General features: G+C 46.1%; 1 protein-coding gene across 2 annotated transcripts in view; it reads left to right on the top strand.

The window, feature by feature from the left end:
• CABLES1 (Cdk5 and Abl enzyme substrate 1) overlaps positions 1–19,206 on the top strand; it is a 55,262-nt gene extending 36,056 nt beyond the window's left edge. For both annotated transcript variants that reach the window (XM_068671439.1, XM_068671438.1), the window contains 6 exons: positions 2,417–2,516; positions 4,005–4,161; positions 5,184–5,287; positions 13,198–13,304; positions 14,218–14,425; positions 16,010–19,206. In XM_068671439.1, the coding sequence (XP_068527540.1) occupies positions 2,417–2,516; positions 4,005–4,161; positions 5,184–5,287; positions 13,198–13,304; positions 14,218–14,425; positions 16,010–16,150 (817 nt within the window). In that variant the 3' untranslated portion in view covers positions 16,151–19,206. The remainder of the gene's footprint in view (positions 1–2,416; positions 2,517–4,004; positions 4,162–5,183; positions 5,288–13,197; positions 13,305–14,217; positions 14,426–16,009) is intronic.
• The last annotated feature ends 4,424 nt before the right edge of the window (positions 19,207–23,630 follow it).

Genomic DNA, 23,630 nt, shown 5'->3' with positions numbered 1-23,630 from the left:
ACTTAATTTAGCTTTTCAGCGTCTGCTCGAATCGCTGGAAAATTTTGCTAAAAAGCACTTTCGGAAAACAAAACCCAGGAAAATCAAAAATGAGGAAGAGGAGGAAGGAAGTTCTCTTTGCTTAAAAGCCTATTTGGCAGGGGCCATCCTTCCGACTCTGAATTTTGTAAACAGCTTTTACTACTGCATATCGGTTTGTGCAGTTCCTCGGTGCCACTGGTAACGTAAATAACTTAAACACTTGATTTTCTTTCAAGTTCCTGTCCCACACACGTGTGTAGGGCCTGTTGACCATGGTGCCACGCAAGGGCTCAGATCCTGAGAGCAAATGTGAGATGTTTCCTAGCTGGTTTGGGGATTTGGGGGCTTTGGTGAGGAAGAAGCTGTGCTGGGGCTCCTCCAGAAGCAGGGTCACAGCCCCGGGGCTTGTCCCAGGTGGGGAAGCTGCCCCAGCACCCCTGGGACAGTGCTTTGTAGCCTGCTGTTACCAGCAGTTCCCCACAAGAGAAACCATAACCTGCCCCAGTTTACAACCCAGAAAGGATTTGTTATTATTTTATTTAGCTAGCTCGATCATGGGTATCCAGCACAAGCTTTGCTGAGGCATTTGTGAAGTTTGCTGTAGTAGGAGAGGGAAGAAAAATCACTAAAAAAAAAAAAAAAGAAAAGAAAAATCACTCTCCCTGCAAAAAATTGACTAGCTTGCTGTTGGGCTTAGTGACAGGGAACTCAAAAAGGATGAGCTCCACTCACCTAGGAATCTCCTGTCAAGGGTTTAACAATGTCTTCTGTCAGCGGGGAGAAGAGGTGTATAAGCTGGGATGATCCTTTTCATTTGAACATTGATAAAAAAGTGAGGGTTGGTTTGTACTGATTTTCCTCAAGAGAGTGAGTTAAATTCTCAGTTTTATGGGCTTTTCCACAAACAGTGATGTTTTATTACTGTTTTACAACACAAGCAATATATGCTACCTGCAAATTTAAGGACAGATGTAGAGAGGACTTCTACGTGGCCCTTACAAAACACTTAGAATGAGGGAGAATAACTGCAGTGTTGCTTACAGGGTCCTGAAGGCAGAGGTTTCTTTTAAAAACAGAAGAAAGATGGGAAAAATAGGAGGATTAGTCTTGATTGATCTCCGGCTAATGGGCAGGAATCATTCCTGTGCATGCTTACACTTGGAGCTGCCCCTGATCTCTGCTCCCAGAGTGATTTCTCCTACGTCCCCAGAGCCACTCTGGTTTTGAAAAGCTGCTGAGCTGACTCTGTAAACGATGCCAGATTTTCACTGAATGAATTAACAAAGCTATCCAGCCTTCTCTGCTAATTGCACGGAGGAGTGTGTCCGTGACTTGTTTTCAAAGCTGTAAGGGCATTATTTCTTCCCCTGTCTTTGAGGAAGTGAACTAAATTATCCTGATATCGCCAAAGATAATGCAGATTTTTGTTTTGATCTGGGGGCTTCCTCAAGTCACGTGTTCATTTCTTAGATAAGACCTGCTGAAATGGTTACTGCTTAGCATGTATCTCTAGAAGAAATAGTTCCTTCAAGCATGTTGTGTGCAAAAACAGGGAGGCTAATCCGCTGCCTCTGACAGAAGGTTATTTTTACCTAATTATTTGTGCAGCTTCTCAGGAATATGGTATCAGGAAAGAGAATGATGCTATGACACTGTGCAAAGCGAACCCCAGTCAAGAAATCAAGAGGGATTTTTCTAGGAGCGAGGTACACGATTTATTGGGAACTCACTGATTGCCAGTTTTCGGAGAAATAAAATGAGTGGCAAGGTTTAAAGTGAAGACAGGGAAACAGGGCTTGCAAAGAGAAAGCAGGAGCTAGCCCAGCAGTCAGGTGAAGAGCCTGCAGGGCTTCTCCAAGCCTCCTGTCAGCATCTCTCCCACAGGCTTTTAAGCACGTACTTGGACCTTAGCAGAAATCATCCAGGAAAATACCACAAGATAAATACTCTGGAGTTGCATACAGTAGCCATTTGCGGAACACAAATTTGCTCATGGTCTTTTTTATCTTCACTCACATCCATGATGCTAAAGCATGGGATACAGACTGAGGATCTGTAAATCCCTAAAGCCCAGGTTTCCATCCTGAAGTGAGAGGGAGAGGTGGATTTCTCCTGAAGGCCTCCAGGAGCAAATTCATTGAGCTTTAGACACCTTCCTGCTCTTGGGGGTGCAGAAATTCCTCCCAGAGGCTTCTGTGGGCAATTGCTTTTCTGCATGACAGCGTGGAGGCACTTAGACACATATTTTAGGAGCATCAGATATGGTGGTTTATTGGATCTCTTGTCTGTGCTTTGCACTGGTAGATTTAGGATTAATGCTGCTTCCATTGCGTGGCGGAAAGTGAATAGGATGTGCTTCTGAAGAGCTGTCTCTGCTCTGGTTTCTGTTCCCCAGGGATATGAAGTTGGATGGTGGGCGCCAGTGCCATTCTGCTGGAGTGTGTCTGAAGGAGATCATCGGTCTTGAAGGAGTGGAGCTCGGAGCAGACGGGAAGGTGGGGACGCTTCGCTTCCTTCTCTGTTAGGGAAGAACATGGCATAACCCGGAACAAGCACAAATAATTAAATAAATTACAATATTCAGCATAACACAGTAGTTAAATCGCAGAATGTATGAGCTGTAAATAAGATGAGCAGAAATTCAAGGGGACCATCCTAGCTGTCAAAGCACTCAGTTTCCTTGAAGAAACCTGCCTCGGGCAACGTCTGAGTCTGTGGAGCATTACTAAATTGGTGTTCCCCTGGCTCTAGCAGGAGGTATCAGCACAGAGCATATTGTCAGAGGCAAAAATAATTTCTGGTGATAGCTGCAAGCTGTAATTCTGCTGGCTTTCAAATTTATTTAATACAATAAATCTCACTTAACATTGCATTTGTCCGAAAGAGCAAGAGGACACAGTATGAACCTGATGAGCATGTCAAACCCCAAGAGTGCATTCATTTGAAATGGAATAAGCAATTATGATTTTTGTGGGGAAAGTGATCCATTTTAAACAAATCTGTAGAGAAGAGATTATTTTAATCACATACGAAAACATTTATTTTTTTCCTGAAAACCTGATTTATGTTTTGTCGTTGTATTTATCCAGTCTGCTGTTGTTTCTGGATTTAAAGGCTTAAGGGCCCTAGGTCAACGCTGCTGCACACGGTGTGCTCACCTAACCAAGTGACAGTGCAGACCCCAGAGAGTAAATTTTTGAGGACAATCTGTCTGCTTATAAATAAATTAAAGCTCGCGTGTTTTATTTGATACCGTTTCTGACCAGCTTATAAACCAGTCTGGAGTCTGAGACTCATTTTCTTCTTCATAATACTGTTATTTTTGGAAAATAAACCTAGGAGAAGCAAGACATAGTCTATTTCTGGCCAAGCATGCAAGCAGAGAATTGGTTCACTCTGAAAATAATTTTGTCACATGTTATTCATTCACACTGAGTCCATGCTGGCAGGTAGTAAATGATCTCCCATAACCATTACCATTAACTTATGACACCAACAAGACTGTGCCAGACCAAATCCTAAAGGACAGAAATACCACAGAAAGTGCTTACGTTAAGCAGTGTTCAGGTGATTTGCCTGTGGCTGATCTGTGCTGAGGGACCCATGCAGAAGAATGCCGTTTCAGTAAAGAAACAGCTGAAATCTGCTGCAGGGAAGGCCCAGTGAAAAACCCGACGTATTTTTAAATCTGACCCTTGAGTAGGATTTTGTAAATCCCATGTATTAGAGCTCGCGTGTGTGTTTGTAGTTTTGTTTTGCTGAAGAATTAATGCATTGGCAAAAGCTTTTTCTGTGTGGATAAAGTGACTACACTGAAGCAAATGTAGGTGACTAGTGTTTATTCATCTGTGCCTAACTATCAAATCCAGAAAATCCCCTGCTAATTTGGTTTCCTCTGCCTCAAACTGGGATGCCCCAAAGGGATCCTGCTGTGGCTGAGCTGGGCTGATAGTAACTCTCTGTCCATTCTGACTTTCTTTTAGACGGTTTCATACACACAGTTCCTATTTCCAACCAATGCTCTGGGAACCCGGAGGAACACAATAGACTCCACCTCATCCTTCTCCCAATTTCGCAATGCAAGCCATCGTAGCCTTTCTCTGGCAAGAGCTAACAGCACCCAGGGGAGCATTGATGCAGGTAACTTACCAAGAAGCTTGTTTTAATAGCCTTGCATACCCTGGCAGTGGGCAGCTATTATCACAGAACCACAGAGTTGTAGGGTTGGAAGGGACCTCAAGAGACCATCGGGTCCAACCCCCCTGCCAAAGCAGGTTCCCTAGAGCAGGCTGCACAGGTAGGCAGTTACGAAGGCTTTTTGGTGGAGGCACGCCATGTTTTAACCCCTTTGATGTTTAAATTAAGCAAAATGTAGTCTCTTGGGGTAGGTAACACAGAGCTTGGAGTGCCCTTTTCCACGCTTGTTGCCTGTTTGCTCAGTAAAGCTGGCTTACAGATCATGGAAAGTTGAGTAAACACAATCGCTGGTCCCTTGTCATATTGCCAGCCCCTGATCCCGCTCAGCATGCCTCCTTGTGTAACTGGCATTGTTTGTGCCTCCCACAGAAGGCTCATCATGACTGCTGTTTGCTGTGGAAAGTACACAATGGCAACACGATAGTCATAAGCTGAAGGTGTAAATCGTACTTGTGACCTTTAGGAGGCTGGAAGGGGCTGTGTTTACAAAACCGGGCACAAAACATACGCCAAAGCACTATATGCTTAGGATACTTTGGCATATTAAATGAAACAAATCAAAACATCTGCATAAACATGTGAGAGCTCGTTTCTGGGAATAAAAGTCAAGAAAATTTCCCCACTCACTCTCCTTTCACCCTGAGCATGGCAGGGTACGTGGGATCTCATGTGTTTGGCAGACTTTTGGACTGTGGCTTAATTTTGGAGTTTCATATAATTGTGCACTTCTCTAAGCCCTAAGTTCATACTTCCCAGGTAATTCATAAGCTTTAGGTCCTCTGTATCTTTGCAAGTTCTACTATTATTGAAGTACCTAGAGCGACGTACACAACATTTTTTTGACTCTTTCAATCAGCCAGCACGAAGATCATTTTGTGCATTACCACTGAACTTGTTTGCCAGTTAACGTTTACAGATTTCTTGATGTAATTAAGAAATGTTATTTTTTTGCCATTGTTTTACAGGCAGTGACCTGGGAGACTACGTTGAATATGACCCCAATCTTTTAGATGATCCCCAGTGGCCGTGTGGCAAACACAAGCGGGTTTTGATATTTCCTTCCTATATGGTAAGTGATACTCAAAACGAGGTGGTGCAGCACAGATAGATGTTCGTAACAATATTTAGAAAGTTGAGGTTGCATTTGGCTGCATTTTAAGAAGAGTATTATTATTTTTAATCTACTAATAACAGCTGTTTGGAATGCTTTGTTCTCAATGACAGTTACTTACTGGGACATGTAAAAACAAACTTGTGGAGGTATTACAAAAGTAAGTGCTTTTATTACTGCTGTATTTCATAAATGTTTTAGATGAAAGGCTTGTTTGAACAATGCACTCATTCTCTCTCGTTCAGAGGAAAATTTATACTTCCTCTAATTGGCATCTATTACAAAATAGGAGAATGCCCATTAGGGTTTTTCTGAAGTCATGAAACTCTGTTGTGTTTTGATGCTTATCGTCTACTCATTGGAGTAGAACCTCAGTGTCTCGTAGAGACACTGTTTCCCAGATATTTATTTCATCATGGGATAGCCTTCCTTTAATTGCAGCAATTATGAGCAGAACCTGTATGTTTTTCACCATATCCAAAGCTTATAATACAACAGACTCATAACCGTTCCCTGATCTCAGCCCTAACTCGGTGTTTGCTCTGGTGAGAGACTTCTGTAGCCTTTTGGCAGTTGTACCAAGCCCGTAGGATTTGGTCTGCTATTTTAGCAGAAACGTAGCAAGACACAGCGCAGTTGTATGTGTGGGGGTTAAATTTTCAAGTGAGAAGTTTAGTATGCCCTCTGCTTACTTTCAGCCAGCTTTACGTTCAGGGTTGGCAAGTTATTTTTGGCTGGCAACCCACAAAGCGTCAACCCTTTATGGCAGCCCCGTCTGGGTAGGAAAATATTTGTTAGCTTTTGACACGGTTATTGTCATGGACAGGGAGCTGCCTTCCTTCAAACAGAAACTCCTTGTTAACTGGCATCCAAAAAGAAAGTAGTTTTAGCAATCGTGGTTGTGACTCCAACCTTCTTCAGGCTGGAAGTACGCTCCAAACAAACAGTCCGAGTCCTCCAACATCGCCCAAAGTCAGTGATGCTTGGCGTTGAGGTGGACGTGGGCAGGTGAGTCAAAAGGAGAAAGCCGGGAGAGCTTCCTGCAGGGGAGCTCTCTGCCCAGCAGCGGGTGTGTGCTGCCCTCCTTTTCCGTACGCTGGTTAACCACAACATTTTGAGGCCCACGTTTCAGCTTTTATTGCAGTAAGCTGACCGGGCTTTCCCCTGTGGCGGAGGTATGAGTAGATACATTCAAGGCGAAAAATGGACTTGAAGGCTAATCCTTAAAACCAGTGGCATTCTTTGCTCCTTCTCGGAAGCAAGGCACTAATCTGAGGAAGGACTGAAGGAAATGAAGTGCTGTGTTTCGTTTGGTGGCGGGAATAGCTGGCATGTGCCAAGAGCTCTCTTGTCCAAGGTCCAAGATTTCGCCGTGACGCAAGGCAGGAGCTGCACAGCTTGACAGGGAACCAAGGAGTGGGTGTTTGTTCCTCTGCGCTCGGCTGAGGGATTTCACAAGCGGCTGGTGCTGCCTTCAGCTGAGAGAAGGGAGGAAAGGTCGTGCCAGAGCGTCCCTGCAGGTTTAAAAAGGATTTTGCAGTTTGGGCTGCGAGTAAGGAGAGCTTAAGCATTGAGCTGGGTGATAGAGGGCCACACTGCCTATGCGGAAGACTTCACTCGCATCCATCTTCCTAGACTCAGCTGGAGTTCCCCCTCCCTGCAGCTCACATCAGTGTGAACAGGAGCGTAATAGTCTGTAATTTCAAGGCGTTTTCCTCTCCAAATACAAAACCCAGCGTATGCTGCAATTAAAGCAAATTGCAGTCTGAGGGCAGCGAGAAACCTGTGCTATTTTTTCCTGGCGGTTCACAGCCATCTTGGCGTTAGCAGACTCCTGCAAAGCAACCACAGCATTGTCGACCTACTGTACACACGGATCCAAAGCAGCAGCCTGCGGTCCCGAGGGGAACACAGCTTCAATTCCTGCCTCCCACGGGTGCCGGAGCAGCTGAGAGCATCTCCAGTGTGAGCGCCGTGCGTGGAGAGCTGCAGTTTGTAATTAAAGTTCCCTTACTTGGCCAGCGTTTTGCATTAATGTTTGGCAGCTGCAAGCCTGTAGGCTTTTTTACCCCCCTCCTTGTGGATGTCAGAGCAATTAAAGGGGCAAGGTGTGTGACAAGAAACTGAACAAACGGTGTTTTAGAAGAGCGAGGCTAGATGCTGACACCCAGGAGCCCGACGTGTGCTCTGCGGGCCAGGATTGCTCCTCTGGTAAAATGCTGTTGAGCTCTGCCTGAATTCTGCTTCACTAAACATCACAGGCTTTACCCGAAGGTGCAAGACAGCAAAAATGTGTGGCCCTGCTTGGATTTTACTCTGACATGAGCGCGGTTTGCACTCGAGCCTGTGAGACGGGCAGTTTCCTCCTTTTTTGTGGAGCCCAAGGTTATTATCACGTACATGGACTTTATGGGCTTATAATTTTCCTGAGCTGAATTAGCCCTGACTTGCAGAGCATTTGGAACTGCAAGTCCTTGTTTTCAAGGAAAAGCAGAGCTTCCTCTTTGAAGATAGCTGTGGGGAAGAAGTGCTTTTGCTTTGGTCTTTTTTTTTTTTTTTTTTTTTGCAGTGAAGTCCCTAGCTTTAAAGGGTATGCACTTCCCGGTAGCATTTCTAAAAGAGATACCCACAAACAGCCTGATAGGGAACAAATCTGAAAAGGCAGCTTTGTATTTTTTTCTAGCACAAACCCCACCACTCCTATTCATTGCATTAGTCGTGTTCAAATTCTGGTGTACCCCAGAGAAATTGTTTCCCTTTATGTTGTCCTTGTAGGAGAGGCTACAAGCTCTGACACAATATAAACAATAAGAGGTAGAAGAATTCGTGCTGGAGGAGGCAGGGGGGAGGGAAAAAAACATCATGTCATGGTTAACAGATGTCTTCCTGGCTGATACTGCTAAAACAGGAATTCTTGCAGATTCTGAAATCTCTCCAGAATAGGAACTTCCACGAGCTACCAGGCAGAGCAGTGACTTCCTTGCTAGCGTTTCACGTCAGCCAGCGTGCAGCCAGCATCCTCACTGCCTCCCTGCATTCCTGCAAGCAGAAGCAAACAGGAGGAGAAAACCCCCTCTGCGGCACACGTGAGGATGACCCCCACAGCTCTGGGTTTTGTTGGTAATACAAAGACACAGGAGCGTGTTCAGCTGGCTGCTGGCTGCTGCCAAAACTTGCAGAAAAGGAAGAAAAGCCTCAGATCGGTAGCATCTTGACTTTGTGTGATAACATCCCTGCAATATCCATCTATCCATGCCCAAGGGATACCCTTGGAAATTGGGTTTGGGTCCTTAACGACAGTTTCAGCGCATTGGCTTCATTATATCAAAACAAATCGACATCTACATGCTGCTAATAAGAAAAGCATCTTGCAGGGGGCTGCAGAGCTCTCACTGCCCATCAGCCCGCGTTTGCCAGGCGCAGCACCCGTGTCAGGCACAGCCGAACTGCGTTATTAAATATGAGTCTTCCAGCGGGATTTTAAAATTAGAACTGCTCGCTGCTCCATCCGTGCAGGCTAACAAAAGCCCTGCATGATGATCGAGCACATTTGCCTTCTCGCTCCCCCCTTACTGTCTTTCACAAGGAGCACCAAGGTCACAAGTGCTTCGCTACAGCAAGCGCCCTTTGATGTCGTCACTGCAGGCTTCGAGCCGCTTCCGGGGTTTTAAATTAAGCAGCATCTCCAGATTGCTTTCTTATCAGCTGCTGGCCTCGTACCCAAAAGTCTCAGGGAGCCGAGGAGCACAGCGGTGGTATATATTCATATTTAAAGCCAGTGCTGTATGGATTGGATGCTATACTTGGCTGAGGCTCCAGTAAATACGTAGTTTGAAGCAATGACACGCTGTATTAATTGGGGATGCTTTCAGGGTGTTAACTGTGTAAAAACAAACTGGCATCACTCCACGTACCTTCATTCAAAGGGGCAGCTTTGAGGCAATTTGCTTTGTGGAATGCTAAATATTTCAGGTTAAGTCCCTTGGATATGTCAATTACATCTTCTCAGACGGAGATGGAGGCATCCAAGGCTAGGTCATCTTTTACTGGTAAGGTGCCAAAGCAGGGTTTGTTTTCAGCAATATTTCATCTTGCCAGTCTTTCCAACCATTCCAGGCATCCTGCCTCCTCCTGTATGTAGGAAACCATATATGCAGCTTTCCTATGAGAAAGCAGCTGCTCGAAAATGCGTGTGAATAACACGCGAGCCTAACCTCCAAGTTCAAAACTGCCAGCCATGCAGAAAGCGTGCAGAGCGCAGGCTGCAGCCCGAGCATTCACCACGTCGGCCAGGCGTCCGTCAGCTACCATATATCAAAGCTTTCATTTGTCTTGTGCAGCCTCCATCGCCGAATGAAAACACACATTTGCAGACCTGTGTACAGAGGACACGGGCAGAGCTCGCAGAGGAGCTTTTCTGAGTTCTGCAGTGAGACGTGTTTTGTGCAAATCAGCTGCGAGAAACAAGACAGACGGGGCTGGATGACAGGAGCTCCAAACACTGGAGATTAGAGTGTTGGAGAGATGGTCGGGCGCTTCCCAGTGCCTTGCTGACAGCCCTGGAAGTGCAAACTGCCTGCCTTCTAGGGAACAACGCTGTATGTAATTGGGTATATTTGGATGGAAAAACGCCGTGCTCCCTTTTAGGGGATTATTTAAAATGCCCTCCTAGAATTTGGAGCATCGGTGTTGAATGAGGTAAGGCAATACCAGAACTATTCCAGACAGACAAAGCTCTGCTTACAGGGATGTCTTTTCCTTGACACTAACTCACAGACAGCCCAAGAGAAATAAAATTTGCCTAAAGCAGAGGAAGAGTAAACGCTGAGCAGCAGAGAAGGTGGCAAAACGATGACTTGGGGTCACTGAGCACTCCCGTTTCAGCAGGACGATCCCAGCTGGTCCTCGTGGGGCACCCTGGCCTTGCTTTTGGCCTCACACATGGGCTGGGGTTTCCACCAGCCCGTTTTCTTTCCCTCTCCATGGGAAAGGGAGCAGCAGAGGGTCGGTGCTGAGCTACTCATGGGGTGCAGGAGGGCAGCTCCAGCAGGAAAGGACGGACAGAGGGTGCTTGGGCATCTCCTTAGCTTCACAGGTACGCAGCATGGCAGCAAGAGGGCTGCCCCTCTGGTGTGCAGAGCCCCAGATACAGTTCTCCTACAGGCACCAGCTGAGAAAGGGGCATCCCGCTGCTCAGGGGTAAGTCAGGATTCTGCAGCAGCTGCCAAAAAAAATCAGGGGAAAAAAGACAAAAAAAAGAAGTTGCACAATTCCTTTTCTCGAGAATAAGGGCAGTGAGTTGAGCTCTCCAGCATGGCACTGACAAGACGAGACAGCTGCCTGAGAGCCAGTGTGTTCAAACATGCTGCTGTTATCCTGTTACATGAATCAAAAACAGCACACACCAGCTTTCATCTGGATTTCATTATTGTGATTTATATCGCAGAGACTGCTGTCTAGCAGGAAGCAGCAGCATTCGGAGTTGGAGGGGGGGGGGGGGAGAGATCCTTATCGCCAGGACAAAATTGACAAATCTCTGCGGTTAAAAATAGCTGTACCTCGTTACCATTTTCAGTTTTAAGCCGCCTGCTTATTCTCAAGACTCTGAATGCTTTGCTTTAAATAAATTAAAAAAAAAAAAAGGGGGAACATCTTCTAAAAAGGTTTGAGCTGAATGCTGGCAGATCTCCTCGGCTTAGCCGGAGGAGTCCCAGGTAAAACCAAAGATCCCTGCAGAGCAGCAGGTGGGGCACCCAGGGGGCTGCTGCAGGAGCCCAGGGCTCACCCAGCCACTCCGGAGCCACTCGGGTGCATTTGTGCTGGAGGTGAAAGCAACCCAACCCTGCCATCCTACAAAATCAACAGGGGATGCTCGGGTCCTCCCTCCACCAGCAGCTTTCTGCTGCAAAGTGGTTTCTTTCCTGCACACTCAAGTCGTGGTTTTATTTTTGTTTTTGGTTTTTTTGTGTGTTCTCCTCTGTGCAAGGGGAGATGATTACCTGGAAGGAGCCGAGTGTAGGTCTGCCAAAAAAGAAAAAAAAAAAAAGCCACGATGGCTTTGTGGGAGATAATTGAGATAAAACTAAGGAGCTCTGTGGTAACGGAGAGCAAACAGCGGGCAGTTAAGTTTGCGGTGAGGCATGAAATAAGGTATAGTGCAGCCTCGCACGGTAGCACCAAGCCTGCTCTTTCTAGGATTGCCCAAGACAACCAAAAAAAGTGCTGATGGTAACTAAAACCATCTTTGGATTTAATAGTGGGTAACCTTTGTGTGCTCAGCAGCTCCTGACTCTGCAAATAAGTGAGGCATGGACCAACGTTTCTGTATTTTGAGTAGCAAATAGCACTGGTCTAAAGCATGCTGTATGGCTTTTTTCAGTAGTCCTCTTACAGCAGTCCTAAAGAGGACCCTTTTTAATACCACGAAGAACTCCCAGCACATCCATTTAAGTGTCAGAAGCACCCAACTTGCTGGTGATCCTCTAGCAAAAAAAAAAATCTCAAACCCCCAAAACCAAGGAGCAGGCAAGCAGGAACCAAAATCCCAGGGAAAGGAAGGAGAGGAAAAAGAAAGAAATGGGTAAGATTTTCATTCTGCAGCTCTTGAGGTCTGAGCCCTGCAGGCTGCAAGCAGAGCCTCCCACAAGCAAATGACTTTCTGAGACACCCAGGCAAAGTCTTCTGTGTGCATTCAGCCAAATTCTCCCTTCCTTCCACCTTTAGCAAGACTGAAAACAGGCAGAGCCACACATTCAGCTGAAGCCTTTCCCTTCTGCCTCAGGTACAACTGGCAGCCTTCCTCAATAGGACAGAGCTTTGTAATAAATCTTCCCCTTTACTGAGCAAAATCTGGACTGGCTCTTGACGTGTAACTGTGTCAGAGGGGGCTTGCAAGCATTTATACCTAACAGCAGGCAACTTGACGTGCCCAGCAGAATTATCTGCCAGGGTGTCCCGGGGGGCAGTTTATCTGGACAAACGATGCTGTTCACACTGCAAGGCAGACAGCAGGATAGCCCTTGTTTTAAAACGTGTGTATGACTGTGACGACTCCCTGTGGCTAGTTGGTTTTCCTCTTCATATCAGCGTGTTTACCTCAGATACTGTTGTGTGTGTTGCCTTTTGCTCCTCTTCATGCTCATTTCTGACCCAGCCAAGGACGTGATCAGCTACCAAGAGTTGTCCAGTTGCTCTCCGGAGCCATTACACTCCGTCCTCCCCAGCCCTTCCATGTTTTATTATTGAAAAACTTTGTCTGAGGGAAATTCGTCAGGTTGTGACAAAAAGGAGTAGGAATCTCAGTGTAAAGTAAGCAAACTGTGCACTTCTAATACGGTCCTAACTCAGTATTTCTGTCCGGTTCATGTGTAAGTTATGACAGCATTGCTATCTTGCATTCCACTGATTTACCCAGGATTTAGGCTAATTACCTATTTTATCACAAATGTGTAGCACAGTAGTCAGCAATTTGTAGCAGCAGATCCTTTGAGGAGTCTGTTTGAGACTGGCAATATGCTGCAGAACCACACACAAAATCTGGTCATCACATTATTGTGATGACTTGTTTTGGCATAACAAGGATTGTCAGCTAGGTTTTACCCGCCCACATTTGGCATAAACTCCTTTGCAACAGTGTTTGGAAGTAGTGAGGTATGTGTTGTTTGGGGTTTGTGCTCAGCACTCATCTCAGATTTCAGGTCGCTTGTTCTGATGGAGCGGTCGCAAACAAATTGTTACCTTACTTCAGGCTTATTCTTCCCCTCTCTGAAATCATCAGGCATTCGTTTGGTGTTCCTTGCTTTCGGGGACTGAGTGATCTTGTTTGTTACACACTAAAAGAATGATTTTCTCTTGGCCTTGTGTTACAGACCACAGTCATAGACTACGTGAAGCCATCAGATCTGAAGAAGGACATGAACGAGACCTTTAAGGAGAAGTTCCCTCACATCAAGTTAACCCTCAGTAAAATAAGAAGGTACGCTGCAAAGCTTGCTATGGCAGCCACGTGGTACAGCTGTCTCAGGGCCATCACTGTTGTACATGAAGAGACTCACAGCACTGACTGACCTTCCAGGAGCAGTGACCTGCAGAGGTGCAGAATAAGTCAGATGGTTGCTTTGATTAGTGGGCTGAGTGAACGAGATAGGTGAAGGTACAAGCGTGTACCACTGAGGTGTCAAACTCAGCATCTGAGAGGATGAGGATATGAGCTGGGCTTGCACTATACTATCAGATCCACAAAAATAACATTAAAAAAAAAAGAATCTTGAGTATATGCACTTAGTTTAAAAAGAGCCTGAGGAAGGAGGAATGTTGATTTGTTCAGAGAGCATGGCCAGAAGCAAAACAAGTGATCAGTTTCACAGCGAAGTTTTAATATTTCATCACAGTTTCCAGTGTAGCAGGCTAGACATACTGCTTCACTGAAGTAATGATGATTTCATTTGACTGAAGTGGCCAGGATACTGATTCTCCTTGCTCTGTAACTGGAAAGCTCTGCGCTACGTAGCAAGGTTGGGTTTGACCAACCATAACCAACTGCAAAGCTGCGTATAGATCACAAGCACTCAAATCTGTTGTTACTAAATAATTTGTATGTAGCTTAAGAGTTCTGATGAGATATTTTTATTAAAAGTGTCAAAGCTTTACAATTACTTTTATACTTTGATGCAACTGCCTATTGGGGAGGGGCAGGAAGGGGAAAGATGAAGTCAAAACATGCAGTTAAAACATGTCCCTGAAATAGAGCCTAGGCACCTGCCCAGTAAATTACATTTTTCCTTCTCCTTTCCATTTGACTAAGCAGGAATCTCTGAAATAATGACTCTTATGGTAAAATGAGAAATGCTTTAACATGCAGTTCACACTTGTCTGGTCTCTTTACTCAGCTTGAAGAGAGAGATGCGCAAGCTTGCTCAAGAAGAATGTGGTTTTGAAGAGCCCACGGTAGCCATGGCCTTTGTCTACTTTGAGAAGCTCGCTCTCAAGGGGAAGCTGAACAAGCAGAATAGAAAGCTTTGTGCTGGAGCCTGTGTTCTTTTAGCAGCCAAAATTGGCAGTGACCTCAGAAAACACGAAGTCAAACATCTTATAGATGTAGGTATCCATACGTTTCCAATGCCCCTTCTACATTAAGCACCAATGTGTGTTATCCACAAGCCTGCTTATCGGTGGTCATGCTCACCTCTAGGTTGCCAGCTCTAAAACTAGCTAAACACATTCCTTTATTTTACATTTGTGTGGAAGCAGGAGAGATCATTGTCACAACAGAGGACTGAGAAACTTGTTTGACATGATTGAAGACCCTGCTGTCAGATATTGTGACGTTTGAGATATATCCGACCGCCATTCTGTCAATACAAAAGTTAACTTCCAGGAAATTCATTTTGCTTTTAATTGCATTTTTAAGAGTGTCAGTGAAGACTCTCCTTTGAAAGGTAAAGGTACATACTAACTAGAGGAGGCACGTAATAGACTACCAGGTTGTATTTTTTCATCAAGTGAAGCATATGGTCAAGAGGATGTGACTTCCATTAGACACTTCATCCCAACTTGTTTTTTGTAAAGGAAGATGTTTGGTCTCTAGCCACTCCATATTAAAGAGTTAAGAGACAGAGGGGTGTGTTATTCCATAGTCCATTTGCAAGAACTGAGATACCAACCTGATTTAATGCTACAGAAAATCAGTGAGGTAGCTGAGTACAACCAACCTCAGTTCAAGAGGCATGGGGCTTGGCTGGGGGCAGAACTGGACTCACGCCCTTCTGCCACAGCCAGAGAACTGGTTTGACAGTCAAGTTTGTTAGGATGCCCTTCAAATAACGAGATAAAAATAAACCGAGAGGGAGTTGGAAGGTCTGGCCTCATGCTACCATGAAAGATTGGTCCACCCTTAAGTCACATTGAGATTTTCATTATATCCAGTGGGTAGAGATGCAGCAAGCCCAGGAGGTCATAAGAAATTGGGGGGGACAAGTGGGTGGTATTGAGAATATCCCTGAACAGCTCGCTGCCTTCTTCTAGCATCCAAATCCAGTGAAAACAGCAGACCAGATGGGAGGTTAAGTCCATTACAGCAGAAAGTCAACTATGAAACCCATCTCGTCTCCCTTGACAATAGTAATTTTTAGTATATACTCTACTTACAGTCGTTGCAGATGACACCTTTTGCCTCTGAGATATTGCAATCAAATATACGTAATTGCAGCATAAATAATTGCCCTAACAGGGCCTTGTAACACAGCCTAATGCTGAAAAGAAAATCCTCGAATGGGTGAAATGACAAGAACAGCACATCTGGCTGAACTTGGTAAACAGCCTCCCCAGTAAGAAGTGGGTGCATCTGATTCATCCCAGTAGTTCATCACCTGCTGATCAGTAAGGGAAGGGGGAATACGAAGCAACATGAGACTGTGTGGTCATGAGCTGCTGCTCAGCACGTTTAGGTCAGTTAAAAGTCTTGCAGAACAGTGTGGTGGTAAGGATCAACTCTCAGAAGCAGAAGCAGAAATCCTCAACTATCATTTTCAAAATCTAGAGCCTTGCAAGCCCAGCAAGGCAGATGCTTAACAACAGCAGCACATGCTTATTTCAATGTTTTTAATAATGTCATTTGTAAGCAAGCACTAGGAAGTCAAATCCTCATTCACAAAAGTCTTTTTTTTTTTCCTGTTGTTGCAGAAACTGGAAGAGAAGTTTCGGCTGAACAGGCGAGAGCTGATCGCCTTCGAATTCCCAGTGCTGGTGGCCTTGGAGTTTGCTCTCCACCTTCCTGAGCACGAAGTGATGCCACACTACAGACGCTTGATCCAGAGCTCCTAGCACTGGCTGCCCTCCTGGGAAGGGGCTCTGGACTGTTCCCACTCGGCTCTCTTGAGCTGCAGTTACTACTGGAAATGCAAAATCAGACTCCTAACACTTCACTCTCTCCCTTTCCAAACCAGTTTTTCCAGCGACTGATAGGAGACACTGCGTTGACGTAAGACTCTCAGCTTTGACAAATTGACGTGTCATTACTTTCTCAGAGCAGGTAGAGACTGAGATGTTGGTACACGGTGAACGTGCTGAAACTGGGTGGCAACTGACCCTGCCTGCGGGGACTACAGACATAAAAGTTACCTGTCATCAGTCAGACAGAAATACGAAGGGCGTCCTTCATTACCACCCCTCCCTCAATCACACAAACCCCGAAAGCCCACGTGAGTGCATTCTCATAGCGCTTTTTCTACAGACCTGCTGCAACTTACAAAAGGACTCCCTGACGTTGTGAAAAAGCTTTTCAAAGAGGATATCTTCACTGTGTCAAAAAAAAAAAAAAAAGAATGTGCCAATCTATTTTTGTATCAGCAATTGAAAGTGCACTTTTTCCTGTGGGGTGTTTGTGTGTGCATCCATGTGTGTGTGCGTGCGTGCCACTGGCCTGATCTCGGTGCAGGTGGTTGGCTCAGCGTGGATCAGTTACTGATGGCGAAGATCAAGGCGACCTTCCGTGTTTACTTCTTGAAAAACATAACTACTGGAAAAGTGGTAAATGGGATCATTTTTGGACATTTTTGTTTTGTTTTGTTTTTTTGTTGTTTTAATTCTCTGATCTTTCCAACATTTTACCTTTGAAAGGATGACACTACTATTACGAGAGAAGGATCAGCAACTGACCATAAGTTTTCAGTCGTGTTTGTGATAAAGACGAAAGCATTAGTATGAGATTTCCATGTCATGTTTTTTAAAAAATATCTTGTGTTAAGCCACATGCATATTTTTAACCTTCGCACTTTTCCCACTGTGGAGATGGTTAGACTTGCACTCTGTAGTGTTGTATTTCTGTGCTCTATGTTAGAGTGCGTAATAAGCACATTTATTGTGCTGTATCTTAAAACAGTGTTTTATTAAAAAAAAAAAAAAAAAGTAGGGCTCAGCAGTATAACAGGTGTCTTAAGGCTCCAACAGCAAGGGCATCAGCTGTTCAAGTTTTGGTTTTTAACGAGAATTGACTGTGCAAAACCTAAAAACCCGTGCCCATTCGAGTTAAAGGTCCAGTTCCTTTAGACATTTCAATACTGGAGTTTTACAGGAAAACTTCTTGCAGCTTCCGTGGCTCCGACAGGACACCCAGAAAGCCAGGGGAGCTTCAGCCGAGCTCCCCGATGCCACGTGCACCCCGTGCTCGCGCCGCGCCGACAGACACCGTCCTGTCATCGTTGCGCGGTGGGGTTACGCCCGCCTCCAACCTCCTCTTGTGCAGATTCACTCAGTAACAAGCCTTGCCCTCAACATGCCCCGCACGGATCCAGTGAAGTCAGATGCTTACACTGATGGTATTGAAACAAACAAACAAAAAAATCTCAAGCAGGAGATTTTTAGCTGAAGCCTTACCTCTCTAAGTCTGGGAGTGCTTGCTCAGAGTACGGAAAGGGCTTGTGAGCAGAGCGTAGAGAAGTGGGACATAGCAGAGGATGTAAACACACTAATGCTTACTTTCTTTCGCTTTTACTTTTAACCGGTTTTATTATTTCCTTCAGTTAGGCCAGGAAACATCCAGTTTCTTTACCAGCTTTGACTCCTTTAAATTCTAGTATGAAAAACGCCTGCGTATGAATACTCTATAGGATCTGGAAAGGTTGTACGAAACGTGTCAGGACAAACGGGAATTCGCTTGATGCTGTTGCTCTCCCTCCATTTTAAGGGGGAGGGCCACTGGGCTGGCTTACAGTTATTGCTAACACTTGCCTAATTATGATCAGATACATTCCAACAGGATTGGGGGGGTGGCCAAAGAGAGAAGCGTGCACCTCCCGCCCCGGTGCAACTCCCCAGGCTGCTGCAATCCCCGCGTCGCTCCTGCTCCCTGCTGCCTCCCTCCCCGGCAGCCCCGGAGGAGAAGGGCCCAGAGCCTGCAGTGCTCAGCACCTACAGCTGCCCCTCGGCTGATTCAGCCCCGGGCAGTGGTGTAGCCGGCTGGGCTGCAAAGCAAAACCGTCAGCGGCTCTGCTACGAGGCCCTCCCACCCCTGGCTGCATCCCTCCCCACCAAAATCATGCATATACATTCAAGATTTGCTTCTGATGGCAGAGATCTGTTCCTAAGAGCGACCACTCGAAGCTAAGTGGAAGCTTTACCTTTCTGTAAAGGCTTCCGCATTTTGCTTTTGAGTCTCGATTTTTTTATTTTTTTTTTTTATGTTGCTTTATAGTATTGCAGGGAAAAAAAAAATTGTGATTGCAAGATACAGACTAAAGAATGACAGTCTTACAGTAGTCTTTAGAGACGCTATTGAATCATGCTGTCACCTCTTTTGTCTTCTGTGCTGCTACCCGACCCTGAGCTACAGTTTACACAGATTTCTGGGAGGAAATCTGCTTGCTGGAGACTTTCTGCTTTTTGGTTTCGTCATTTTGGGGGCGGGAAAGGGTTTGGGAGTGCTGTTGAGTTACAGTTTGAATGTGGAATGAACACTTCAGATGGTGATGTTGCACTGTTCACTTAGGGAACGTATATAAAGCCATACGATGCTAGATCTCAAAGCACAAAGCTGGGTCAGTACAATTGTGGTTAGGACAACGGGCAGCATTTGCCCCCCCTTTCTCCCCAACCCTTGGAAAATTCAGGCTGAAGCGACAGAAGAAATCTGTACTAAACAACAACAAAAAAAATTGATTGTTTGCCTTTGTCTTACATGGTAATGAGTGTTGATTTACAGATGATTTTAGGTTCAACTTTCAATAGTGTGGGAAATGATCCATTCCATATCACTTGTTCTGTTTGGAAATTATCTACCATACACTCTACCATGCAGAGTTTTTTTCCTTTTTCTAAAAAAAAAATAAAAAATAATAAAAGTTTTAAAAAAATTTGAAAAGAACGCTCTTTTCCACCAGTGACAGTAAGTAAAATTATTCAGCTCTCTCGTCTGTATGTGTCAAGTGGTTTTGGTTTTTGTCTTCCTCTGGGACATCAAGGTACCGAGCAATAAGCCAGCGGCACGACTGCCCAAGGGCGCAGGGCATCTCCTGACATTCATCTCCCTGCGCGTATCCCACTTGCAGGGTCTTTCCTCCAGCCCAGATCACCCTCTGATGGCCATGTGCAGAAGCACGAGGCACAAGCCAGCCCCCAAGCATGATGTCTCACAGGGTGAAGTCTCATGACCCTTGTTAATGGGAGAAGTTGGGGTACGCCACTCACGTTTAGGCCAGGTGTTACTCAAATGCGCAGCCAGCCCCATACCAGGCATAGCACAGGCAGCAGGCTGCCAGAACTGTGATTTTGAGCACTGGACCCCGTTACCTGCCACCAGTTTATTCAAGCTGTCCTTGAGCTTCCAGAACAACCCACAAACAGGCAGTGGCTTCTTTGGGATAGCCCGTAGTGTGCTTAAATGAAGTATCTTTATCTAATTGCTTCAGCCACGCAGCACGGAGCCCACGGGCTAGCTTCCCTGGAAGGAGCGAGCAGTTTGCTAGGAGAAGATAACACCTTCCCACAGCGCTAGTGGATTTTGGCACCCGGTGCCACGTTAAAAACACAGAAACAACATTAAAAAAAAAAAAAGTTAAAAAAAAAAATGTAAAAGTTGTTGAGAGAAGCGAGAGACTGAGCAATCACAGCAGCAACGCCAACAGCGCTGCTCGAGACCGAAAGCTGTCCCAGGTTGCGCCTTTGGGGAAGGGGGAGGGAGTGTGGGAGGAGGATCTGGACTGGGTTTGCTCTTCTGGCTGCCATTTTAAACTCCGTAGTACAGAGGAAAGAAGTGAAGGGGAAGGAGAAACTTCAGATGTGTCCTTTCAACGAGGCTTGCACGTAAAGAGGCCTTTCTGAAATCCTGAACCTTGCTCCGGCTGCACGGCGAGTTCCTACAGCCAGAGCAGTGCCTCGGCCTACAGGACTTCTGGTCCTGGTGAGCTCAAAAAGCCTCTCTCCATGCACTATAAACCAAAAAAATGAATAAATAATCTTGTCCAGAACCCAGTGGCAAATGTCAGGACCAATATTGAGAGCCACTGGCAGAGAGCAGGGACTGAAGTCTTGTGAAACGGCCTTCAAAGCGAGGCAGGGCAAGGAGGTGCTGCTGACTTGAGTGGAAAAATCTTCCATCCCTTGGAGAGACCTAAATATTGGTGACCACCAGAAGCTAATTCAGCCATCCTCTGAATTCCTCTATCCTGTCACGCAGCCCTTCCCGCCGTCCTGCCGAGCATTGCCTTAGGGCAGGGAAGGGCCTGGCCCCTGCTAGGCCGCGCGGACAGCAGCTCCAGGACTTGGCTCCTCAAACCATGAGGAGCCTTTGGATTCAGTCTAACTTGTGACTAGTTGGTAACTTTTTGAAATCCTGTCAGCATTTCACCTAATTGAAAGTGAAATCTTCCCCCACGGGGACTATGGGCTCAGCGGCTCCTCAGCAGCAGAGGATATTCTCGACAACGTTCAGGTATTCGGTTAGACGAGATGCTAAAAGGAGAGCGGAGACACGAGAAGAAAACAGCCCTCTAAAGCAGCAAAACCATGAAATGTGAGAGGAAAACACCCAAGCGACTCTCTTCCCTCGTGTGGAGAGCTGCCAGTCACACTAAGCTGTTGCCTTTCCCTTGAAGCCCTCATTGCTGCCGGCTTCTCCATGCCCTTTGCTCTGGGTCTCTCCCCTTCCTTTGACTCTCCTACCTTCTTTGGCACGCTCTCCAGATTGCATCGTGGATAAACTGGCAGCAAACACCCACCCAGAGGATCAGTAAACAGCACACAGAGATTATTCAGAGTTAAAAGAAAAGCCTCCAAGCCCAGTGAAGTGTTGCCTTCGCTGTCATCGGTGGGTGCTGCCATCAAGGGAGAAGCTGGGCAAGCCAGGCCTTCAGATCCGCTGACATTAGGCTTAAACACGCTCGTTTTTAATTCACCTGCATCCCTGAGACAGCCTTTGTACTCCATAACCTACTCGCCCTTCCATCCCACCACACACAGCCAAGAATCACGAGTTTACCTGCTCCCCACTGCTTCCCAGAGGGTTTTCGTTTGGGGTTGACTGGGAGAGAGTGAGGGTGAAGAGGCAGAAGGGGAGAAAACGCAGCCTGGTTTATTTACCAGTCACTGGCATGTCCCGTGTGATCACAGAGGGGTTTACCAGGAACGGATCCTGCTCGTTGGTTCAGGAGATTCTCAGTGTTGTCTTGAAGAAACAGCTGCTTGGGATGGGGAGAGGAGATAAAGCACCGAGAACAGATGTAGGAAAACTGCAGGGCTGAGTGGGTCTGAAACTCTGCTCGAGGGAGGAAGGAATGGGTCACGAAGTTACAAATCTGCAGAAAACAATGGGAGTCTGTGGTTTCTGTTGATATTTTCTGCTGGCAAACAAAGAAGCCTGACTGTATTTTTAGTTTAAAAAGATTAAAAAAAAAAAAAAGTCAACAACAACAACAAAAACTGTAGTAACACAGTATCTACAAAGTTTTAAAAAGCCAGATAAAAGGCTTTTATTTCTAAACTGCTCTCATCCCACTCAGAATGGGGTGACAAAAATGACTGAGTTGTTGCCATCCAAGCTGGATTACCCGTCGGGAGCCTGCTGCCTCCCCGTCCTGCCCCGCTTCCCAGCGGGGTCTCTACAGAGCGATGCCTCCAGCTGAAGGGCTGAACCCCAGGCACCTTCCTCACATCCCCTTGCTTCTGTGGGTGAGAGCACAGCTAGCGAGGCAGTCAGCTCCGTGTGATCAACCTGCCACGAGCAGGCCTTTTCACTGGGAAAGGTCTGGAGAGAAAGGGTGGAAGGGGCCATTGCCACATTTGTCCACGTGAGCATCCCTAGAGGAAGAGGGAGAACCGAGGCGTGTTGAAAACATGCCCACCTAAAGAAAGGAGAACTGAAACAGTGACTACCCACGCACTATCATCATTCATATCCTCTTAAAAAAGGCCATCTCCTTCCTAAGAGGGTACTGAAGCACGGCTGAACTACGGCCGCCACCAACCTACCTTCTGCTTTCTAGGCCGAAAGGGAGCTGGTGGTACAGACCTCCAGCTCTACACCCTGACCTCCTGTGATGCAGCCCACAAACTAACTGCTCCGTAGCTCTTTGTAGACCACAACCATCTTAAGAAACATCAAAGCACTCATTTTAGATGGACAAAGTCCAGCACATTTTCTAAACAGTTTTTTTTTGCAACCTCTCTTCTGTTGTGAGCAGTTCTCTAGCCAAAACTAGACCAATTCAAGCAAAAGCAAGTCATTTAAATACACATCTTTCAGATGCACATCATTGAAGAGCTGCATCCAGAGGGCTTCTGAGAGCTCGATATTTAAGGCCTTCTCCTGGAGCAGCATCCTCCCAGCCGTCCTGAAACACCCTTCTCTGGTGAGGAGCGCAGACTGGAAGCCAACTGGGAGCTGGCGTATTTCTGTGGGTAAAGATTACAATTCCCACAAAGACGAGACCAGGACTGTAAAGTGCTCTTTTTTTAAATTTTTTTTCCTTTTGGTTCACCTCGTCTTATTTGAATAAACCCACGGATAAGCAGGTAGATGTCCGTGCAGTGCAGGGAGCTGGGGCTGGCTGACTCCTTCGTACGCGGCATCCGGAGCTGCAGTCCCCACCCTCTGTCTGATTTATTTTAAAAGCCTGCTGAGTCCATTAGTGGAAAGTTGGACTCTGTTCAGGCTGCGATGGTGTCCATGGACAGGAAAATGGAAAGTTTCAGATTAAAGCTGCGGGAGGCCAGGAAGAAAAATATCTGGTGAATTTAATCGATGGCGGCAACGCGATTATTGTGGACGAATGTTAAAGAAATGGCAGTCGGTGACCCAGAGCAGATCCTTAGCTGGAAAGATCAAGGAGGGCAGCATGAAAGTCTGCAAGGCCACAAGGATGAGAAGCTGAAATGTTCCTTACCAGCGGGAAGGTCAGGCACTTTGCTGAGCTGATCTTTTGAAGGTGTAGGAGAGGCCAGCTCTCACTGTGCCATTCCGTTCGCTAACCATCCAAGTTATTCCCCCTCTCCTTAATTTCTTGAAGATCTGAGACATACCTGATGACACCCGGGCATCCCCACTGCTTTTGTTCTCAGCAGAAGGTGGCAGGAGTCCCAGCGGTATCATCCTGTGGTCTCATTGAACTAAGCAGCTGAGCAGAGGGAAGAAGTCGTAGCAGCAACCCGTGCTGAAGGCCTTGTGGACACTGGGGGAGCCCATCGAGGCACCTGGGTGCCCTGGAAACCCTGGGGCTGCATCCAGAAAATCAGCAAATGGACTTCTCAAAGTGCAAATGATCGCAGATCCTACCAAGGGGATCTTTAAGGGGAAAAAAAGGTGAATAATCAT

Source organism: Anas acuta, chromosome 2, assembly GCF_963932015.1.
Source record: "Anas acuta chromosome 2, bAnaAcu1.1, whole genome shotgun sequence".
Taxonomy (NCBI): Eukaryota; Metazoa; Chordata; class Aves; order Anseriformes; family Anatidae; genus Anas; species Anas acuta.
The sequence above is the reverse complement of the archived record's forward strand: the minus strand, read 5'-3'. Positions and strand labels throughout refer to the sequence as shown.